This window comes from Budorcas taxicolor, chromosome 14, assembly GCF_023091745.1.
Source record: "Budorcas taxicolor isolate Tak-1 chromosome 14, Takin1.1, whole genome shotgun sequence".
NCBI classification, from domain to species: domain Eukaryota; kingdom Metazoa; phylum Chordata; class Mammalia; order Artiodactyla; family Bovidae; genus Budorcas; species Budorcas taxicolor.
Genome location: NC_068923.1, coordinates 76,502,126 through 76,520,158, shown reverse-complemented (window position 1 = coordinate 76,520,158; position 18,033 = coordinate 76,502,126). Strand labels below are relative to the sequence as shown.

Below are 18,033 nucleotides of genomic sequence, written 5' to 3'. Positions count from 1 at the left end.
GGTCAGCAGAAATTAACAGAAAAAGAAAAGAGCTGTGAGTGAAGATGCATTATCATGTTGTCCCAAATGCATAAGAGATCTTTTACTCCTTGAAAGAAAGACCCCAAGGCCTCCATTGCACTTTTATTTGAATGTAATATTTGGGACAGTTGTCCCAGAGGGCTAATTCCCAATTTAATCTGAGGTCATAATAAAACAAACAACAAAACAGTATTTGGGATTTCAGTTTCTCACCCTTATCATCAAGACTCACTGCCTCCCATCATCAGTATTTATTGAGCATTTACAGTGTACTAGGCACAATAGAACATACAGAAAACATTGTCCCTGCTCTTGAGGAGCTTACATTCTAGAAGGAAAAAAAAAATACACCTCTTTTAAAATGGTCATTTTTGTTTGGTGTTTTCTGCAAGGTACTGAGGAAATAGTTGGTAGGGTGAGCTTTGGGTATTACTTAGCCCCATCATTATTTAAAGAGAGGAAGGGGAGGAATTTAAAGGCAAAGACAATGACAGACCATTCAGGATAGGTAGGGTGTATAGGGAGGTAACACAATCTCATCAACTCAGGAGAGATTCACTGCAGTGAATAGGAAGAGGGAAAGAGTCTGTGGGATGCAAGCAGAGGAAGCAGGGTGTCCTTAGACATTGAGTGGAGCCAGAAAGATCATGCGGCCTTTTCCCCAAGTACATGGCCACCAAGTAGGAATGGCTGGTGACAAGACAGAGGCTAAAAAAGGTAATCCTGTGCACCTGACAAATAGAAAGAAGAAAGGATCAAAACTGAAGGCAGGCTATAAGAATACCAAGAAATTCTTAAAAACAAAAGTGATTTGGAAGCACAAAACTTACAGTTAATGCTACCCAATGTCATGATGGGCCAAGAACACTGTGGCTTCCTAAGTTAGAAAATGCCATATACCAAAATTTTAAATGGAATAACATTACTTTTTTCAATCAACTCCCCGTCTCTGAAAAAAATTTTCAGGGGGAGGGGGGAGTATAGGACATGGTTGGGAACAGTAGTAGTTATCTTAGTAGTATTTTACTGTTATGATAAACTTTGTATTCAAACTTGGTAAAAGCCCATTAGCTGCCAAGAGGGAATAAGGAATGAATTTCCAAAAATGTACAATTTTCTTTAGAGAAGTTTCAGAACCAAAAGACTAATTTACATGAAAAGCTGTAGAGAAAGTAGTTGAAAAGTCCATTCATAAAACTTTTATTCCACTTACATGAACTTAATACACGTGTTCTTAACAATTATGCTTGGATTGTTCATGAAAATCTCATAAGACATTAAACAAAGCTAGCCATCATCTCAAGTTATTTCCCTGTTAACTATTTTTTACAGCACATGCATGTTAGGCAAGTATCAAAAAAAAAAAAATCACAAAAGCAAAAAAAAAAAAACAACTAAAAAAAGTTAAATACATGGGTTTTTGTTTTACTGCTGTGCTTGATACACATGAAGTAATGAATATCAAGCAATTCATTTTTACTGCATCTTTACTTGTACATTTGTTCTTAGGTTGCCTAAAACATTTAAATACAAATAAAATGAGTGTAGCAAAAATAATGAAAGCAAACAGCAGGTAATTTTACAAATAATGGAATGTGAACCGTTTCTGTCCTTATCCAGAGTAAATTGGGTCACAACTAAAGGAACACTTCTGTAGCTGCAGTCAACGGTGTGCACACTGAGTCTGAGTATTCCACAGATAACACATGGTTTAACATGCAATATCCATGGGATATCCATTTCTACTACAGCTTTGTAAATGCTCCAAACCTAAAAAGTACCCACAACTACACCTGTGATTGGAACCAATTATCCCTTTTATTCCCCACCAGGACATACCAATATGCAGGCAATTTTCTTTGCTTAGACATGGAAGCAGTTTTAACACTGGCCCTCATGAAGCCACAATGTACCAAAAGTACTATGCCAAACATTTATAACTTGTATAAAAATTCCACATCCCCATATTGGCCACCTCAAGATGAAAACAGATAACTCCCTAAATGTTAACTGGCTCTACTCCCCTAATATTAAACATAAAAACCACATGGGAAATATAGAAATTCAAATAGAAGTAACATAAACCTGTCATAAATCGTAAACAAAAAACTATTTGTGGGACAGCATGGATGACAAATGGTCTACTGTGTAAATTTTAGAATGAGGCAGACAAAAGGTGGAAGGCAGGTTAATTTTCCCCTCCTTCTCCTGCTTCAGCTTCGTCTCCTTGGGTATCCGATGTCCACAACTAGTTAAAATAGAAAGAAAGAATTTTTAGTATATTTCAGCTTGAAAATTTTTTATTATATACGCCAAGGTACCAGAATGTAAGCACAATTACTGGAAGGCTTAAAAAATAGCAGCACTGAAAACAGCCTCAGGATATAAAACACCTCCAGGAAACTATCCAATATCCTGTGATCAAATCATAATAGAAAGTTAATACGAAAAAGAATGTATATATGTGTAATTGAATCACTTTGCTATACAGCAGAAATTAACACAACATTGTAAATGACCTATACTTTAATAAATTAAAAAACACACCTGAATATAACACATTTCCCACCTAATCATTCTCTCAGCACAGTAAATACATACCAGAGTTATCTTTAAATAACAATATCAGATTAAGGAAATTCTTGGCTGTCATAGAAGGTAAAGAAAAAGTAGATGAAATCATAGAAATGCCAATTCTAAACAACAACGGCTATCCGATTATAGCCTGTCTTCAAACGCTGCAGTGTGCGACACGTTCAGTGCAACTAAACCATACCCCTCACCCCCGCCCGCGCTCAAGGCGCTCAAGGCTGACTTGACTACTTCCACCTCGTAGCTTTAGACTTCCACTCTAAAGAGAGTGCCACATTCTGTGACATTCAAGAGTCAGGAGCAAGTCTGGACTAAAATACAATTTAACTTTACTAACATTTTTAGTTTAGGAAAACACACCTTTTGTGAATCTGTCTGATTCAAAATATAAACACAAAACAGTATGGTCAGAACCAAATCTTACAAGAGGTAAAAATTGAACTGTCTCAAAGTGGTAGGACTATGAAGCCTATTGGTTTTTAGATTAATATTACAGCTCTTCATCAGGTTAAAAAGATGATTTTTAAAATTATCTCAGCTGCTTCAAATATCAACAGTTTTTCTAAGTCTTACCACCCTAAAATGATTTTTAGAGGTAATTAGAGAAGGACTATTTCAAGATGACCTTGAAATTCTATACTGCTTCACACTGGAAAACGAAAGAAGGGGAACCTTATTAATGTTTTTCTATCCCCTAAATTACCCATTAGTTTTACTAATCAAATACATTTCTGGCCTGGAAAGGAGACTCTTGGAACAATCATACAGTTAGCTGAATGATCTCTAGAAGTCTGTACTGCTTTTATTAAACTGGGAGTCTTGTAAGACAAAATAAAATTATCCTTCAACATTATCTTTCCACTTCTAACTTTCAAGGATCTTCGTATTTTTCACATAAACATGAAAAATTGGATAAAATGTGTTTCTCTTCCCAGGGTTATGTGTTGACAGTGTATGTCAACTGGATTCAGACTCAAATATTAGTTTCTACAAAAAATTTCTTTGCTTGACGTGTAAGTGAGTGGACGATCAACCCTATAATGGTAACAGGCGATACGACCAGGGCTCAGAGAAGGCACATAATAGTGATAAAATCAGAATCTGAACCTTGGTTTTCTTCTCACTCAGCTCCTCTTCAAGCATGCTCTTCAAGCTATACAGATACCAAAATTCAGCTGCAAGTACATATTTCACATCAGGCCCTCTCAAAAAGTGCTGACAATACAATTCAGTAGTGATTGGGTCTCAAATTCTACCTTTTAGGAGTATCTCATCATTTCAAACCAGAAAAATATGAAAAATCAGCTAACAAACTGCAGTACTTCATTTAATGTACATAAAATTATTCGCTCTTTAAAATGGACTATACCATACCCTCTTGAAAATAATAACCTTCCAAGTGTATAGGAAGCCCTCAATTACACTTTCTAAAATAACTTTCAGTGTTTAATAACTAACAACTATACAATATTGTTCAAAAAAATGCTGAGAACATTCAACACTAGAATATATAAACTGGTTCAGAAAATTGGCAATGGACTAGATAAAATAAAGCTGAGAAAAGTGAAATGTATACAATGATGTACAGTCCCCAGAAGAAACGGACCTAAAGCTAATAAAAAACCAGTAGCACTAAACTATAATCTTCACTCCTAGCTCTTTATCTGGCACGTGACAGATACTTAACACTCTTTTTCACTCAAGCCTCGTAACTTCAAATTTAATATCTATGTGAACGTGAAAACCCTGACGTATCAACCACCTGCAATATGTAGATTATTTGGATCTCAATGCAAGTTTAAAAAAACTATTGGGGGGAGAAAAAAAGACAATATACAACAAAGACAATACAAAAAAACAAGCGATAACTGAATGCAAGAAATTCACTATTAAGGAATTAACTGTACTTTCTCAGTGTGATACTGGCATTGTGGTTTTAATGTTTTTCAGTCTAGAGCAGCAGGCCTCAACCTCTTTGGCACCAAGGATCAATTTAGTGGAAGACAATTTTTCCATGGACCAGGGGCAAGAGATGTTTTGGGGAAGATTTAAGTATTTTACATGTATTGTGCTCCTATGAGAATCTAGACAGCATATTAAAAATCAGAGACATTACTTTGTCAACAAAGGTTCATCTAGTCAAGGCTATGGTTTTTCCAGTAGTCATGTATGGGTGTGAGAGTTGGACTTTTCCAGTAGTCATGTATGGATGTGAGAGGTGGACTATAAAGAAAGCTGGGTGCAGAAGAATGATGTTTTTGAACTGTGGTATTGAAGAAGACTCTCGAGAGTCCCTTGGACTGCAAGGAGATCCAACCAGGCCTTCCTAAAGGAAGTCAGTCCTGGGTGTTCATTGGAAGGACTGATGTTGAAGCTGAAATTTCAATATTTTGGCCACCTGATGTGAAGAGCTGACTCAGTTGAAAAGACCCTGATGCTGGGAAAGACTGAAGGCAAGAGAGGGGGCAACAGAGGATAAGATGGTTGGATGGCATCACCAACTCCATGGACATGGGTTTGGGTAAACTCCAGGAGTTGGTGATGGACAGGGAGGCCTGGCGTGTTGCGGTTCATGGGGTTGCAAAGAGTCGGACATGACTGAGCGACTGAACTGAACTGAATGAGAATTTAAGTCACTGCTGATCTGACAGGAAGTGGAGCTAAGGCAGTAATGCAAGTGATGGGGCTGTAAAAACAGATGAAGCTTCACTCACTTGCCCACCCACCATTCACCTCCTGCAGTGCAGCCCAGTTCTTAACAGGCCACAGACCAGTACCAGTTTATGGACCAGGCATTGGGGACCTTGGTCTACAGTATACCAAAACGGGTAATCATGACCTGCCACAGTAATTCTTTTTTTTTTTCCCTAAGAGACTAGACAAAATAGATGTGAAGACTATGCAGGGTATCTGAAATTTTATAACTGAAGTTATTAATGCCCTATCCCTAGCTACATAAATACTGTTGCTGTTTAGTTGCTAAGTCATGTCCAACTCTTTTACAGTCCCATTGACTGCAGCCTGCCAGGCTCCTCTGTCCATGTTATTTCCCATGCAAGAATAATGGAGTGGGTTGCTATTTCCTTCTCCAGGGATCGAACCTGTAAGTCTCCTGCACTGGCAGGCGGATTCTTAGCTTTGATCCACACCAGAGAAGCCCTACATGAATACAGAGGCAACTTTAGGGTTACCATTTTTAACAGACTTCAAAGATAACTTAAGCATACTTTTGAAACTAAAAGCAAAACTCTCCTGTGACTAAAATGGAAAGAACAGAATTATTTGCATTGAAATGAAAAATAAAATGGCCTATATAACTGAAAGTCCAAAACCATGAATTACAAAATTATTTTAAAAACATGAATTTTAATAAATATGTAACTAGTAAAAGGGCACATTTTTAGTCCTTGGTCTAATATTTCAGCTTCTGTTGGTTTTCTTCAGTTTTTAAAGCAGATAGTATCTTACATTAAAAACAAAAAAAAAGGATTAGAAATATTCCTGTCGTAGTCTGTAAAACATATATAAGCATACTTCAGAGATATTAAGAGTTCAATTTTAGATCACCGCAGCAAAGCAGAAATCAAAGTTAAGTGAGTCACATAAATTTGTTTCCAGTACATATAAAAGTTATATTGACACCATACTGCAGTCTATTAAGCATGTATTATGTGTTTAAAAAAACCCATGTACATACCTTATTAAAAAATACTTTGTTGCTAAACAAAAGTTCATCATCAATTGAACCTTTAGCCACTGAAACCTTTGTTGGAGGGTTTGAATCACTGAAAATTACCAAAATGTGACCCAGAAACATGAGATGAGCAGAAAACCCTGCTCAATAGAGTTTCAACAAGCCTTCAATTTGTAAAAACCACAATATCTGAAGTACAATAAAACAGAAATGCACCTATAATTTCTTCATTATTAATTAACCATTCACAGTGCTGTTAGGTACTTACTGTCAAGTTATCTCTCAGTAACTGCATTATTAGCGTGCTGTCTTTGTATGACTCTTCACTTAATGTATCAAGTTCAGCAATGGCTTCATCAAATGCCTGTGACCAAAAAAAAAACACAATTCAGTGCTCAAATAATGATGACTACTGAATTTCCACGTAACAGGTAAAAAATACATACTGTCTTTGCAAGAGAGCAGGCTTTCTCAGGGGAGTTCAGAATCTCATAATAGAACACAGAGAAGTTAAGGGCCAGACCCAGTCTGATAGGATGTGTTGGTTGCATTTCCTTTTTGCTGATTTCAAAAGCTTCTTGGTATGCTTGCTGTGACTGATCCACAATCCCTGGATAATAAAAGGCACCAAAATGTATCAATGAAAAGTACTTTGTTTTCATCCCTCGAACCAAATCTTTACTCATCCAGTAATAAATTCTGAAATACTAAGCTGCAGCAACTTTAAAACTGGCCCTTAAATTTAAAAAAATAAGCTTCTGCTAGAAACCTACCCTAGTCACTGATCAATGTCAAGACAAAATAACTCTGTAACCATCTCAGTATAATTTTTAATTAGTCTGTACTGCTCTACAGTTATGTTGTAATTACTATGTCTTAAAATTGTGAGGAAACATTCCTATACATAAAATTGACTTGTGAGCAATCATACATTTTACGAAACCAATTACTAGGCAGTAGGTATACAGCTGACCCTTGAACAACACGGGGCTCAGGGATGGACACCAACTGTTGATGCAGCTGAAAATCTGAGTATAATTTTATAGCTGGCCCTTCATGTCCAACCTTGTATAATGTATAATATTTACAGGAAAAAAAAATCCCTGTGTAAATGGATCCGTGCAGCTCAATCTTTGTTCTTCAAGAGTCAACTGTACAGTCTCAGGAAAAAGGAAAAAAAGAAGGGAAGGGACAGGGACTGGGGGAAGAGAGAGAAACAGAGAGGAAAAGGGAGAAAGAGCAAGGAAGAGTGAGCAGAGTCCATTTGCTGCTCTTCAAACAACAGAACAGAAGAGACCACCTCTGGCCTCTGTGACTTTGTAGCGCCCAGCAACAGGCCAAGGCAGCATACCTTTCTTGTCATCGCCAGCTGCAACCTCAGCCAAGTAGCGATAGTAGTCTCCTTTCATTTTCAAATAGAAGACTTTGCTCTCTGCTTGTGAAGCGTTGGGGATCAAGAACTTTTCCAAAAGAGACTTGGGGAGAAAAGAAACAGTCATAAGACGACTAAAATATTTATAAAATTCAGAGAATCTGCATTTCCAAAATACACACCACAAACTTAAGTGATAAAATTTTAATACCCACTCATTGCCAATAATACTACTTTTGAAAGTAGTAGGGTCATAAATTTGTGGTTTAGAAGCAGAAGCAATTTGGACAGCAATACTCGAAACTTGAAATTAGTGTTCAGCTTACTATTTAAGGCTAACTTGAATACTGGCCTTTCCCTCATAATGCTTATTAATTTACATGCTGATAAAGACTGCATGTTTCAATGAATGTGAAAGCATGAAAGTTGACAAAACTTTATTATCATGTGTTATTATGTTTTATTAATATATATTTAACAAACTGGCAAACTTTTCAGTTTCAAGGCAGTCATGACACTAAAATGGAAAGAAGACAGAAATTAACCTTTTGAGACTATGAAGGTATATGACATAGGCAGAAACTGTTAATATAATAGACACTACCAGAGTCCATGACAGAAGAAGCAGAACAAAACTTTATTTATAAAACTACAATTAAAGTAATACCTTCTAAGGTAAAAAGCTGTTCAAAGTAAAAGTTCTATTTTTCCTATCTAAATTAAGACACTGGTAGGAATATGAGAATTAAAGATCTGAAGAGTAAACCTTTAGTTCATTGAAGTGATTCTCAGCTAACAAGATAAATGTTTACCGATCACCTCAAACAAGTAAAACTTCACCCTACATAATTCTGTTCAAAACTATAACAATCTAATTAAATCCATACATGCTAATAATTACACTCTACAAATGATTTCAGAAAACCTTGACTTCACTGTATTAGGGGGATTAAGGCACAATAAACTAGTGATTTTTTAAGGAGGAGAAAGATAATATTCCAGTAGTAGAATTAGGCAAAATGTTTACTGTTTTTTTAAAATTCTCCACTTCCTACTAAATATACTCTACAAATCAAAGTCAATTTTCAACTGGGCTTAGCCCCAAACAAGTCTCAATCTTTACAAGGAATAACGGTATTTAATTCTTGGTTTCTATTCTTATAGTTGCCCAATAGTTTAGTCTATACAGCACTTCCTTATATGCCAAACAGTTTGAAAAATGCTTTTAAATAGTAACTGTAACTTTTTATGTTTATCCCATTATCATGTTCCAAATGGTGAGTGGGTGAGTAAGCTTTAATCTAGCTTCTCTCCCCTTCCTACAACTTAAAACTACATATACTCAAATGAACTGGGTAGCTCCAAGTTGGCAGTAGGACCAGGTTGCAATGCATTACAGGAAAAGGTTGGAGGTGACAGAATTCAACCTGAAATAATGTTTCCTGTGATTATTAGCTGGCCTGAAATCAGAAGAGCACTTTGGTTAGGTAACAAAATTCTTATTACACGACACCTCTCAGCTGCAAAAGTGTTCTGTCATTCATTCCTTCATTCAGTTTTAAGGCTTCCTAGGTGGTGCTAACGGTAAAGAATGCACCTGCCAATAAATGCAGGAGACGCGGGTTTGATCCTTGGGTGGAGAAGATCCTCTGGAGTAGGAAATAGCAACCTACTCCAGGATTCTTCTCTGGAAACTCTCAAGGATAGAGAAGCCTCGTGGACTACAGTCCATGGACACACGCACACGCGCACACACACACACAGTGTGAAACCTCAACCAGCCTCAAAATACAGGGACCCTCTGGGGTTGGAGCACCACTGCCTTCTCTGACGGAGGATGCCCACAACCGAAGACTTGGCAGAATTCAAACTTCTGCCGTCTTGTCCCTTAGACGCCATCATTCTCTTTTAAGGCATGAACACTCTGAACTTTAGGGCTGGTCTTTGAGGATCTGCCTCAACAGCATAAGAGCGTTCCATTTAATATAGTGGTTTTTAAAATTAAACGCCCAGGCCTCTTCAAGTTTTATATCTTAATACAAAATGTATTCATTCAACTATGGGAGACCGTACAGCACAATGGCTTTGGAGTCAGTCTAGGTTTAGACTATGGCACTCCACAGCTGGAAGGGCCAATTCCACTTCTGACTGGCTAGGCTAAAGGTTATGCTATGAAGTCTAACTAAAGAAAACGTGTATTGCGATTAACCAGAATTCACAAATAACTTTAAATTAAACAGCATGAGAAAAAAAAAAAATATATATATATATATATATATAAATTTAAAGAAGTCTCCACGTATTACTCAATTGTGAACTGCTCTTTGGCTCATTTATGTAAATTTATGATTATACGAAGAATATCTCCAAATGAAAGAAGTGACAAGTAAAAGCCTAACCATGAAATCAGTTCTCTAGGTATTTCTAATTCATATTTTACTGCTTCAACATTTTTTTAACATTGACTTATTCTCCAAAACTTAAATATCATTGTGTGAGGCACTGAAAACAGTGAGCAAGACAGAACAAGGATAAAATGTCAAGCAGGGAAGGCACTATAGAAACTAAGGATTAACACAGCCTGGTCATGTCCTTCCACTTTTCAATGACTTTCATCTAATCCACTGTGTATTTGTAAAGATAAAGGACGCAAACATGCAGTTAGTTAAGGGAAAATCATTTAAAGTAAGAATACAAACTTGGAGAAGTTACTTAGGCAAGGTGTCAATAAATGTCTTGAGAATTTGTAACCCATCTTTTATGAGTGGTAGCTTCTCTCTCTCTAAAACTATCATTTTACATTAGGGTAACTCACACTGAGAATTTTTCAATTAGCAATTAAGTACCTCTTCCTCCAAGGTGAACACTGAATTTATCCAAAACATCTGATTAAAATAATCTACTTTTTAAAGCCATTAACTGGATGCACTCATCTCACACACTAATAAAGTAATGCTCAAAATTCTCCAAGCCAGAGGAACCAGAGATCAAATTGCCAACATCCGCTGGATCATCAAAAAAGCAAGAGTTCCAGAAAAACATCTATTTCTGCTTTATTGACTATGCCAAAGTCTTTTGACTGTGTGGATCATAATAAACTGTGGAAAATTCTTCAAGAGATGGGAATACCAGACCATCTGACCTGCCTCTTGAGAAATCTTTATGCAGGTCAGGAAGCAATAGTTAGAACTGGACATGGAACAACAGACTGGTTCCAAATAGGAAAAGGAATACGTCAAGGCTGTATATTGTCACTCTGTTTATTTAACTTATATGCAGAGTACATCATGAGAAATGCTGGGCTAGAGGAAGCACAAGCTGGAATCAAGATTGCCTGGAGAAATACCAATAACCTCAGATATGCAGATGACACCACCCTGATGGCAGAAAGGGAAGAATTAAAGAGCCTCTTGATGAAAGTGAAAGAGAGTGAAAAAGTTGGCTTGAAGCTCAACATTCAGAAAACTAATCATGGCATCCAGTCCCATCACTTCATGGCAAACAGATTGAGAAACAGTGGAAACAGGGACAGACTTTATTTTTGGGGGCTCCAAAATCACTGCAGATGGTTACTGCAGCCGTGAAATTAAAAGACACTTGCTCCTTGGAAGGAAAGTTATGACCAACAGATAGCATATTCAAAAGCAGAGACATTACTTTGTCAACAAAGGTCTGTCTAGTCAAGGCTATGGTTTTTCTAGTGGTCATGTATGGATGTGAGAGTTGGACTATCAAGAAAGCTGAGTGCCAAAGAATTGACGCTTTTGAACTATGGTGTTGGAGAAGACTCCTGAGAGTCCCTTGGACTGCAAGGAGCTCCAACCAGTCCATCCTAAAGGAGATCAGTCCTGAGTGTTTATTGGAAGGACTGATGTTGAAGCTGAAACTCCAATACTTTGGCCACCTGATGCGAAGAGCTGACTCATTTGAAAAGACCCTGATGCTGGGAAAGACCGAAGGCAGAAGGGGACGACAGAGGAGATGGTTGGATGGCATCACCAACTCCATGGACGTGGGTTTGAGTGAACTCCGGGAGCTGGTGATGGACAGGGAGGCCTGGCGTGCTTCAGTCCATGGGGTCACAAAGAGTCGGACTCGACTGAGCGACTGAACTGAACTGGAACCTACAAGTAACAAAAGGCAAAACCCAGGCTGCTTACTGGCCTACTGATAAACCAAAAGGACCGAGTGCCAACACAGTGGTGAATGTTTCTGATAAAATGGTGACTACAAAAAGTTGAAAAAGCAAACTCATCACTCTGTACCCATTAAATAAATACATAGAGTTCTTTCTGTCACTTATATCTCAGTAAAGCAGTTAAAAATAAAAGGTGAGACAGGGATACATGACAAACTTAAAATCTTTTGATGACATAAAAGTAAAAACCATTAAGATTTAAACTAAAAAAGCAAGAAAGACTGGATTAAAGATTAAATTTGGTTCCAAAGGCTAACTGTGAAAGAACAGAACTGTGGTAGACTGACTCCAGAGATGGCCTTCACCATGCTCCTGAGTCAGGGTTAACTTTGTTGATTAGCTTTAACCAAACAGAATGTGATAAAGATGACTCCTATTCCAGTTCCAGACCTAACCCTTATGAGGACTAGCAGTTTCCCCTATTGCTCTCTTTGAACCCTAAGCCAGCGTTAAAACAAAACAAAAAAACTATCCTGCTAGAGAGCAACGTCAAGTCAGCTCCAGTCATGAGACATGTTTAGTGAAGCCACACGCGTACTTCAGACCCAGCGGAAGACAGCAATGAATGACTACAGCCAACACCATGTGAAAAACTGTCCAAAAGAATCCAGACAAGCCACAGAGTCATGAAAAAGAATTAAATTACTGTTTTAGTTTGTATCGGTTTGTCATGCAGCAAGACACAATTGAGAAAATAGAAATATTACTTCAGTAATAAATGGCATTTTAACACTTAAATTAAGCACTTTACATGGATTAATTGATCCTTCCATAACCTCACCTCTGAGGGACAAACTACAATTAGCCCCGTATCATAGAAGACAACAAACAGGGCCCAGCAGTGTACGTGCTCAAACTACAGCTAAGCTGCAAAGGTGCAACTCCAACGAGGCAGTATGACCCGCTCTACACTGTCCTACATTTCCTCTGCCTACTAAGAAGCAGAACATGATTCAGAGATAGTAATTAGAAACCAAAGTTAAGGATGATGTTTTAGCTCTACACTGTGCTGATGAGACCAAATCTAGAGTATGTTGTTCCTTTAAAAATAGAGATTTCACTGCCAGTCCAGTGGTTAAGACTCCACTCTTCCACTGCAGGGGACAAGGATTTGAGCCTTGGTGGGGGAACTAAGATGTCAAACGCCCCACCCCAAAATATCTAGACAGGCTTTGACAAACTGGAGGGTATCTAGGAAAGCAAGCAAGAATGTTGATGAAACTAGAAACAGTCATGAAAGCTGAAAAAAAATTTAACATGAATGGCTCCAAAAGACAAGACTAAATTTAGGCAGAGGCAGATTTCTGCTCAGTATGAGAAAACTTATGAAACAAATTTGGAATAGGTCATCTCATTAGATGGCAAGTTCTACTCTTACAGAAATTTTAAAGGAGCAAATCACTATTTTTCAGAGATTCATAAATCAGATGTGGTTTCATTCAACTCTGAGATATGGAAGATACCGAATTCACTGAATTAAGTTAACTAAAGGTGATTTAAGTATGTTAATTTATCAGACTGAACAAAGAGAAATAAACATTCAATTTTCCAGATTTAAAAGCCAGAGGAGAAAAGCATGATGGAAGGGACAAGACCATGATGGGAATAAAAACAGAAGGGAAAAAAAGGAAGCTGCACTTCTTAGAAAGCAGGAGTGACAAGAAAAATTGGAGAACAGAAAACAAAGAGTAAAGAACTAATAGCTATTTTCAAAACATACGTAAACCAGAATACCCTGTGCTAGGTATACAATACAACCTCCTATGTTTCATTCATGTATACCAGGTACAATGAAGGTGATGACAGCTGGGACACTGTGACAATCTAAATTTAAAAGGAGACACAGCATTACACAAGGAAAGACGCAAACAAGGTGCCACAATTTCTATTTCTAAAATGAAGGTTAGGCTGACTAGTAATGTACCTTTCACTTGTGAAATTCTCCATATAACATAGTACCCTGACTTTCTAATCTAATTTATAACAGGTAAGGATTTTCGTGTCAAACGCAAACTTTCACGTTGTGCACTCACACACTGGACAGGGGCTGCCATGAAAACACACAGGGACCTCGCTGAAACAGAATCTGATTTAGATTTACAGTAGTTTCTCAAGCACTTAAAAAAAATCTGTTTTTGACGATAGCTACTGTCTTGTAAAGATAATCATGGTCATTTAAAAAATACCTAAAATCAATTTGCTAAATTAGAGTTAATGCATGTTCTGTCTTTATGCAGTAGTCATCTCAATAACGGGATTGGAAGCATAAAACCTACATCTGAAATGTCTCTCTAAATGGTTCATAATCCAAGCTAAATACATGATGTAATTCTGGAGAGGTTGCTGAACCTTAATCTCATCAACAGACAAAAGGGTTTAAGATTTTAGAGTTAAAAGATTTTTTTTTCCTTTACAGTATCAAGTACAATTAACTTCCTAGGTTGTAAAAACACTTAAGATATATGGGGTGAAGTCATGATTTCTGCCCCCAAGTTAAACTACCCAAGGCAGAATATATAAACAATAGTTTCTAACACGTCTTGATCTAAAGAAGGTCAATGCTTTGACTTTGGGAGTGTATTAATACTAAGGAACCTTATAAACTGACAGGTTATCTAGTTCTGATTGCACTTCTTAAGGCTCAACCTGCCACCACTACAATAAACATTTAATCCTAACCATGGTCAAATATTTCTAATAAAAGGTTTGTAAAGTGAAAATCCACCTCTATTCTAATGATATACCTCTCTCTCTCTCTGTCCTTCAATCTGACTACAGACTGAAATTAAGAGTAAAACATCAACTCTTTAGGAACAATTAAGACTAGAGAACACTCTAAAACACCAAAACTGCTGCTGACCTGGTGGTGGCAAGGCCCTAATTTCTGGGCATCCAAGCATTTCTTGGAGCAACAGTTTGGGGTAATAGAAACAATATAAACTAAAATCAGGCAAACTTAGATCCCTGTCTCATCATTAATTTTGAGATCTCAGGCAAGTTAATCTCTCAGAACCTTAATTTTCTCATCTATAAAAGAATTAAACAAAATTTAATTTTATATAATGATTTATCCTTTAATAAAAACATACAAATTGATTAAAATGAAAATCTACTTCAAAAGGCAGCTATGAGGTCTGAGTATTAATATAAATAGGAAAGCACCAGTCACAGCACCTGACACAGTAGGCACACTCTGATGCTGCTGCTGCTGCTGCTGCTAAGTCGCTTCAGTCGTGTCCGACTCTGTGCGACCCCATAGACGGCAGTCCGCCAGGCTCCGCCGTCCCTGGGATTCTCCAGGCAAGAACACTGGAGTGGGTTGCCATTTCCTTCTCCAATGCATGAAAGTGAAAAGTGAAAGGGAACTCGCTCCGTCGTGTCTGACTCTTAGTGACCCCATGGACTGCAGCCTACGAGGCTCCTCTGTCCATGGGATTTTCCAGGCAAGAGTACTGGAGTGGGGAGGCACACTCTACTCAGACATAAATTTAAAGCCTGGGGATCTTGACATTCAAAAATCTGCTTTAGTGTGCTCCCTGGTGGCTCAGACGGTAAAGCGTCTGCCTACAATGCAGGAGACCTGGGTTCAATCCCTGGGGAGGGAAGATGTCCTGGAGAAGGAAATGGCAACCCACTCCAGTATTCTTACCTGGAAAATCCCATGGATGGTGGAACCTGGTAGGCTACAGTCCATGGGGTCAGGTCTCAAAAGAGTCAGACAAGACTGAGCAACTTCACTTCACTTCACTCTCAATTTTAGTACTCTAATTTGGGTTCAGTCATCAAAAGTTCGTTTATCTAGTAAGAGTGGTGAAATAATGCACAAAAAAACCCTTTCAAAACACAGGATTAAATTACATCAAAGTACAAAAGATAAAGGAAACATTTTCTATTAGTACTTATTCTTTTTACAGCAAACGTGTAAAGGGCACAAACTACGGAAACACTGCTTACTAGCCATGTCAACTTGACAAAGTTCTGGAATTTCTCTGGGCCTCAGGTTTCTCATCTGTAAAAGAGATACTGGAAAATAGGTACAACTTCATGAATCTCTCCCAACAGACGCCCAGGGTCCAAAGATCCCTTTTTAAGAACTGCTGACTGACTTAAAGCAATCTGAACCATCCACCTTTCAATATACCAAGCTCTAAATGTATGTTCTCCCTCAAGCTAATTCTCAGCAATACACTAATTTCTGCCAGTATCAACAATGGACTAACTAAATTATGTTACACTCATAAAACACTATACTGACATTACAAAGAAGTTGTGTGCCAATATGGAATGAAGCATAAAATATAATCAAAGTGTTGTGTGTGTGGATACAACTTACAGAACAGTTTCTATATGATCCTACTTGTACATATTCTTCAAGGACAGAACTGTTTGCACAGGCACTATAAGTTCCCAGGATACAAAAAAAAAAAACTGTTAGAGATTACCTCTGAATAACTGAGATGATGTAGAGAGAGTTTAATTTTTTAACTTTATATCCTATGTTCTGCAACATGTTATTCAGAACAATATAAAGTAAAATTTAATTATGATTTTGCACCTTCAACTTTTCATGTATGTACTCTCAACCTGCTTACAGGCTCCTTAAAGACATGTTTTGCACATATTAAGCACTCAAACATCAAATCCCAAGGCCAAATTAACGTGCTATTTTAACAGCTTCATTTAAATATAACAGAGGAAACTTAGAACAATCTTGACTATCGAGAGCTCATCATCTTCGCAAACTTCTAAACAGTTTAGGTAAAATGTGATGGCAATTACTGAAGTGATATTGAAGGTTAGATAATGAATATTTTGCTCCAAGAGGAAAAACATTCTGTTTCTTTAAAGACCTAAAGTCAATAAAGTAAAGTCGCTCAGTCATGGTCGACTCTTTACAACCCCACGGACTGTAGCCTATCAGTCTCCTCAGTCCATGGAATTTTCCAGGCAAGAGTACTGAAGTGGGCTGCCATTTCCTTCTCCATTAAAGACCTAATTGTTCAAAAATGACAGGTGTCTGGTTGCTGTTCTACGCACATATATTCAGAAATAGCAGCCAAAGGGCAAGCTAGGTACATCCCAATATGCTTTCAGGATCCTTGGATAAGCTCTAGGTTCTATGTAATGACTCTAGAAGGGGCAACTAAGGAAGACAAAACAACAAAAATTCACCAGAGATAGGGTGGGAGAATAGTCTGAGGCAGTAAGGTGAAGTAAATCTGTTTGGAAGTCAGAACACCTAGATTTCGGTAGTAAAACTCTGCCACCAAGAGCAAATAGAGGAGTTTCAGATAGAAAACCATAATACACCCCCTCATTCAAGCTACTGTATTTTATAACAGCATTCTTCTCAAAACCTTTCCAAATTTCATCCCAGGAAAGCGTCTCTAATGCGCTGAACACTTTCTAACCCACCATTCTTCTTATTAAGTGAGACTCAGACATTATATAGACTATAATGGGTATTTACTAATTTTTTGAAGTGTTTACTACAGCTCTGAAGAATGACCACCTGCCATGAAGAACTCATATCACTGGGCTATAGGCTATGATTTGGCTTGTCAATTAGAATGAAATGAAGTGAAGTGAAAGTCGCTCAGTCATGTCTGACTCTTTGTGACCCCGTGGACTATACAGTCCATGGAATTCTCCAGGTCAGAATACTGGAGTGGGTAGTCTTTCCCTTCTCCAGGGGAGCTTCCCAACTCAGGGATTGAACCCAGGTCTCCTGCATTGCAGAAGGATTTACCAGCTGAGCCACAAGGGAAGCCTGTCAATTAGAATACATGAAGCCAACTAATGAAAATAAATTTCAAAAGAAAATTACAAGTTATAAAGCTGGGATATCTTCCCCTTTCAAAAAAGTAATCCATTCATTATAAAATGACATTAGCACTTTGGCAAACTATATTTAGTTCTATGTGGCTCAGATGATAAAGAATCTGCCTGCAATGCAGGAGACCCAAGTTTGATCCCTGGGTCAGGAAGATCCCCTGGAGAAGGTAATGGCAACCCACTCCAGTATTCTTGCCTGGAGAATCCCATGGACAGAGGAGCCTGGTGGGCCACAGTCCATGGGGTCACAAAGAGTTGGACACAATTGAGGGGCTATCAAAAGGATCTGCCTACAATGCAGGAGACCCAGGTTCAATCCCT

The 18,033-nt window shown here is 37.8% G+C and overlaps 1 protein-coding gene across 1 annotated transcript in view; it reads right to left on the bottom strand.

Annotated features, from left to right (window-relative positions):
- Positions 1-91: 91 nt before the first annotated feature.
- The window catches only part of YWHAZ (tyrosine 3-monooxygenase/tryptophan 5-monooxygenase activation protein zeta), a 34,140-nt gene continuing 16,198 nt past the window's right edge, over positions 92-18,033 (bottom strand). Inside the window, exons 3-6 of the mRNA XM_052651469.1 lie at positions 7,659-7,782; positions 6,754-6,917; positions 6,576-6,671; positions 92-2,269 (exon numbers count right to left, since the gene is read on the bottom strand). Coding sequence (XP_052507429.1) covers positions 2,210-2,269; positions 6,576-6,671; positions 6,754-6,917; positions 7,659-7,782 — 444 coding nt within the window. The 3' untranslated portion in view covers positions 92-2,209. The remainder of the gene's footprint in view (positions 2,270-6,575; positions 6,672-6,753; positions 6,918-7,658; positions 7,783-18,033) is intronic.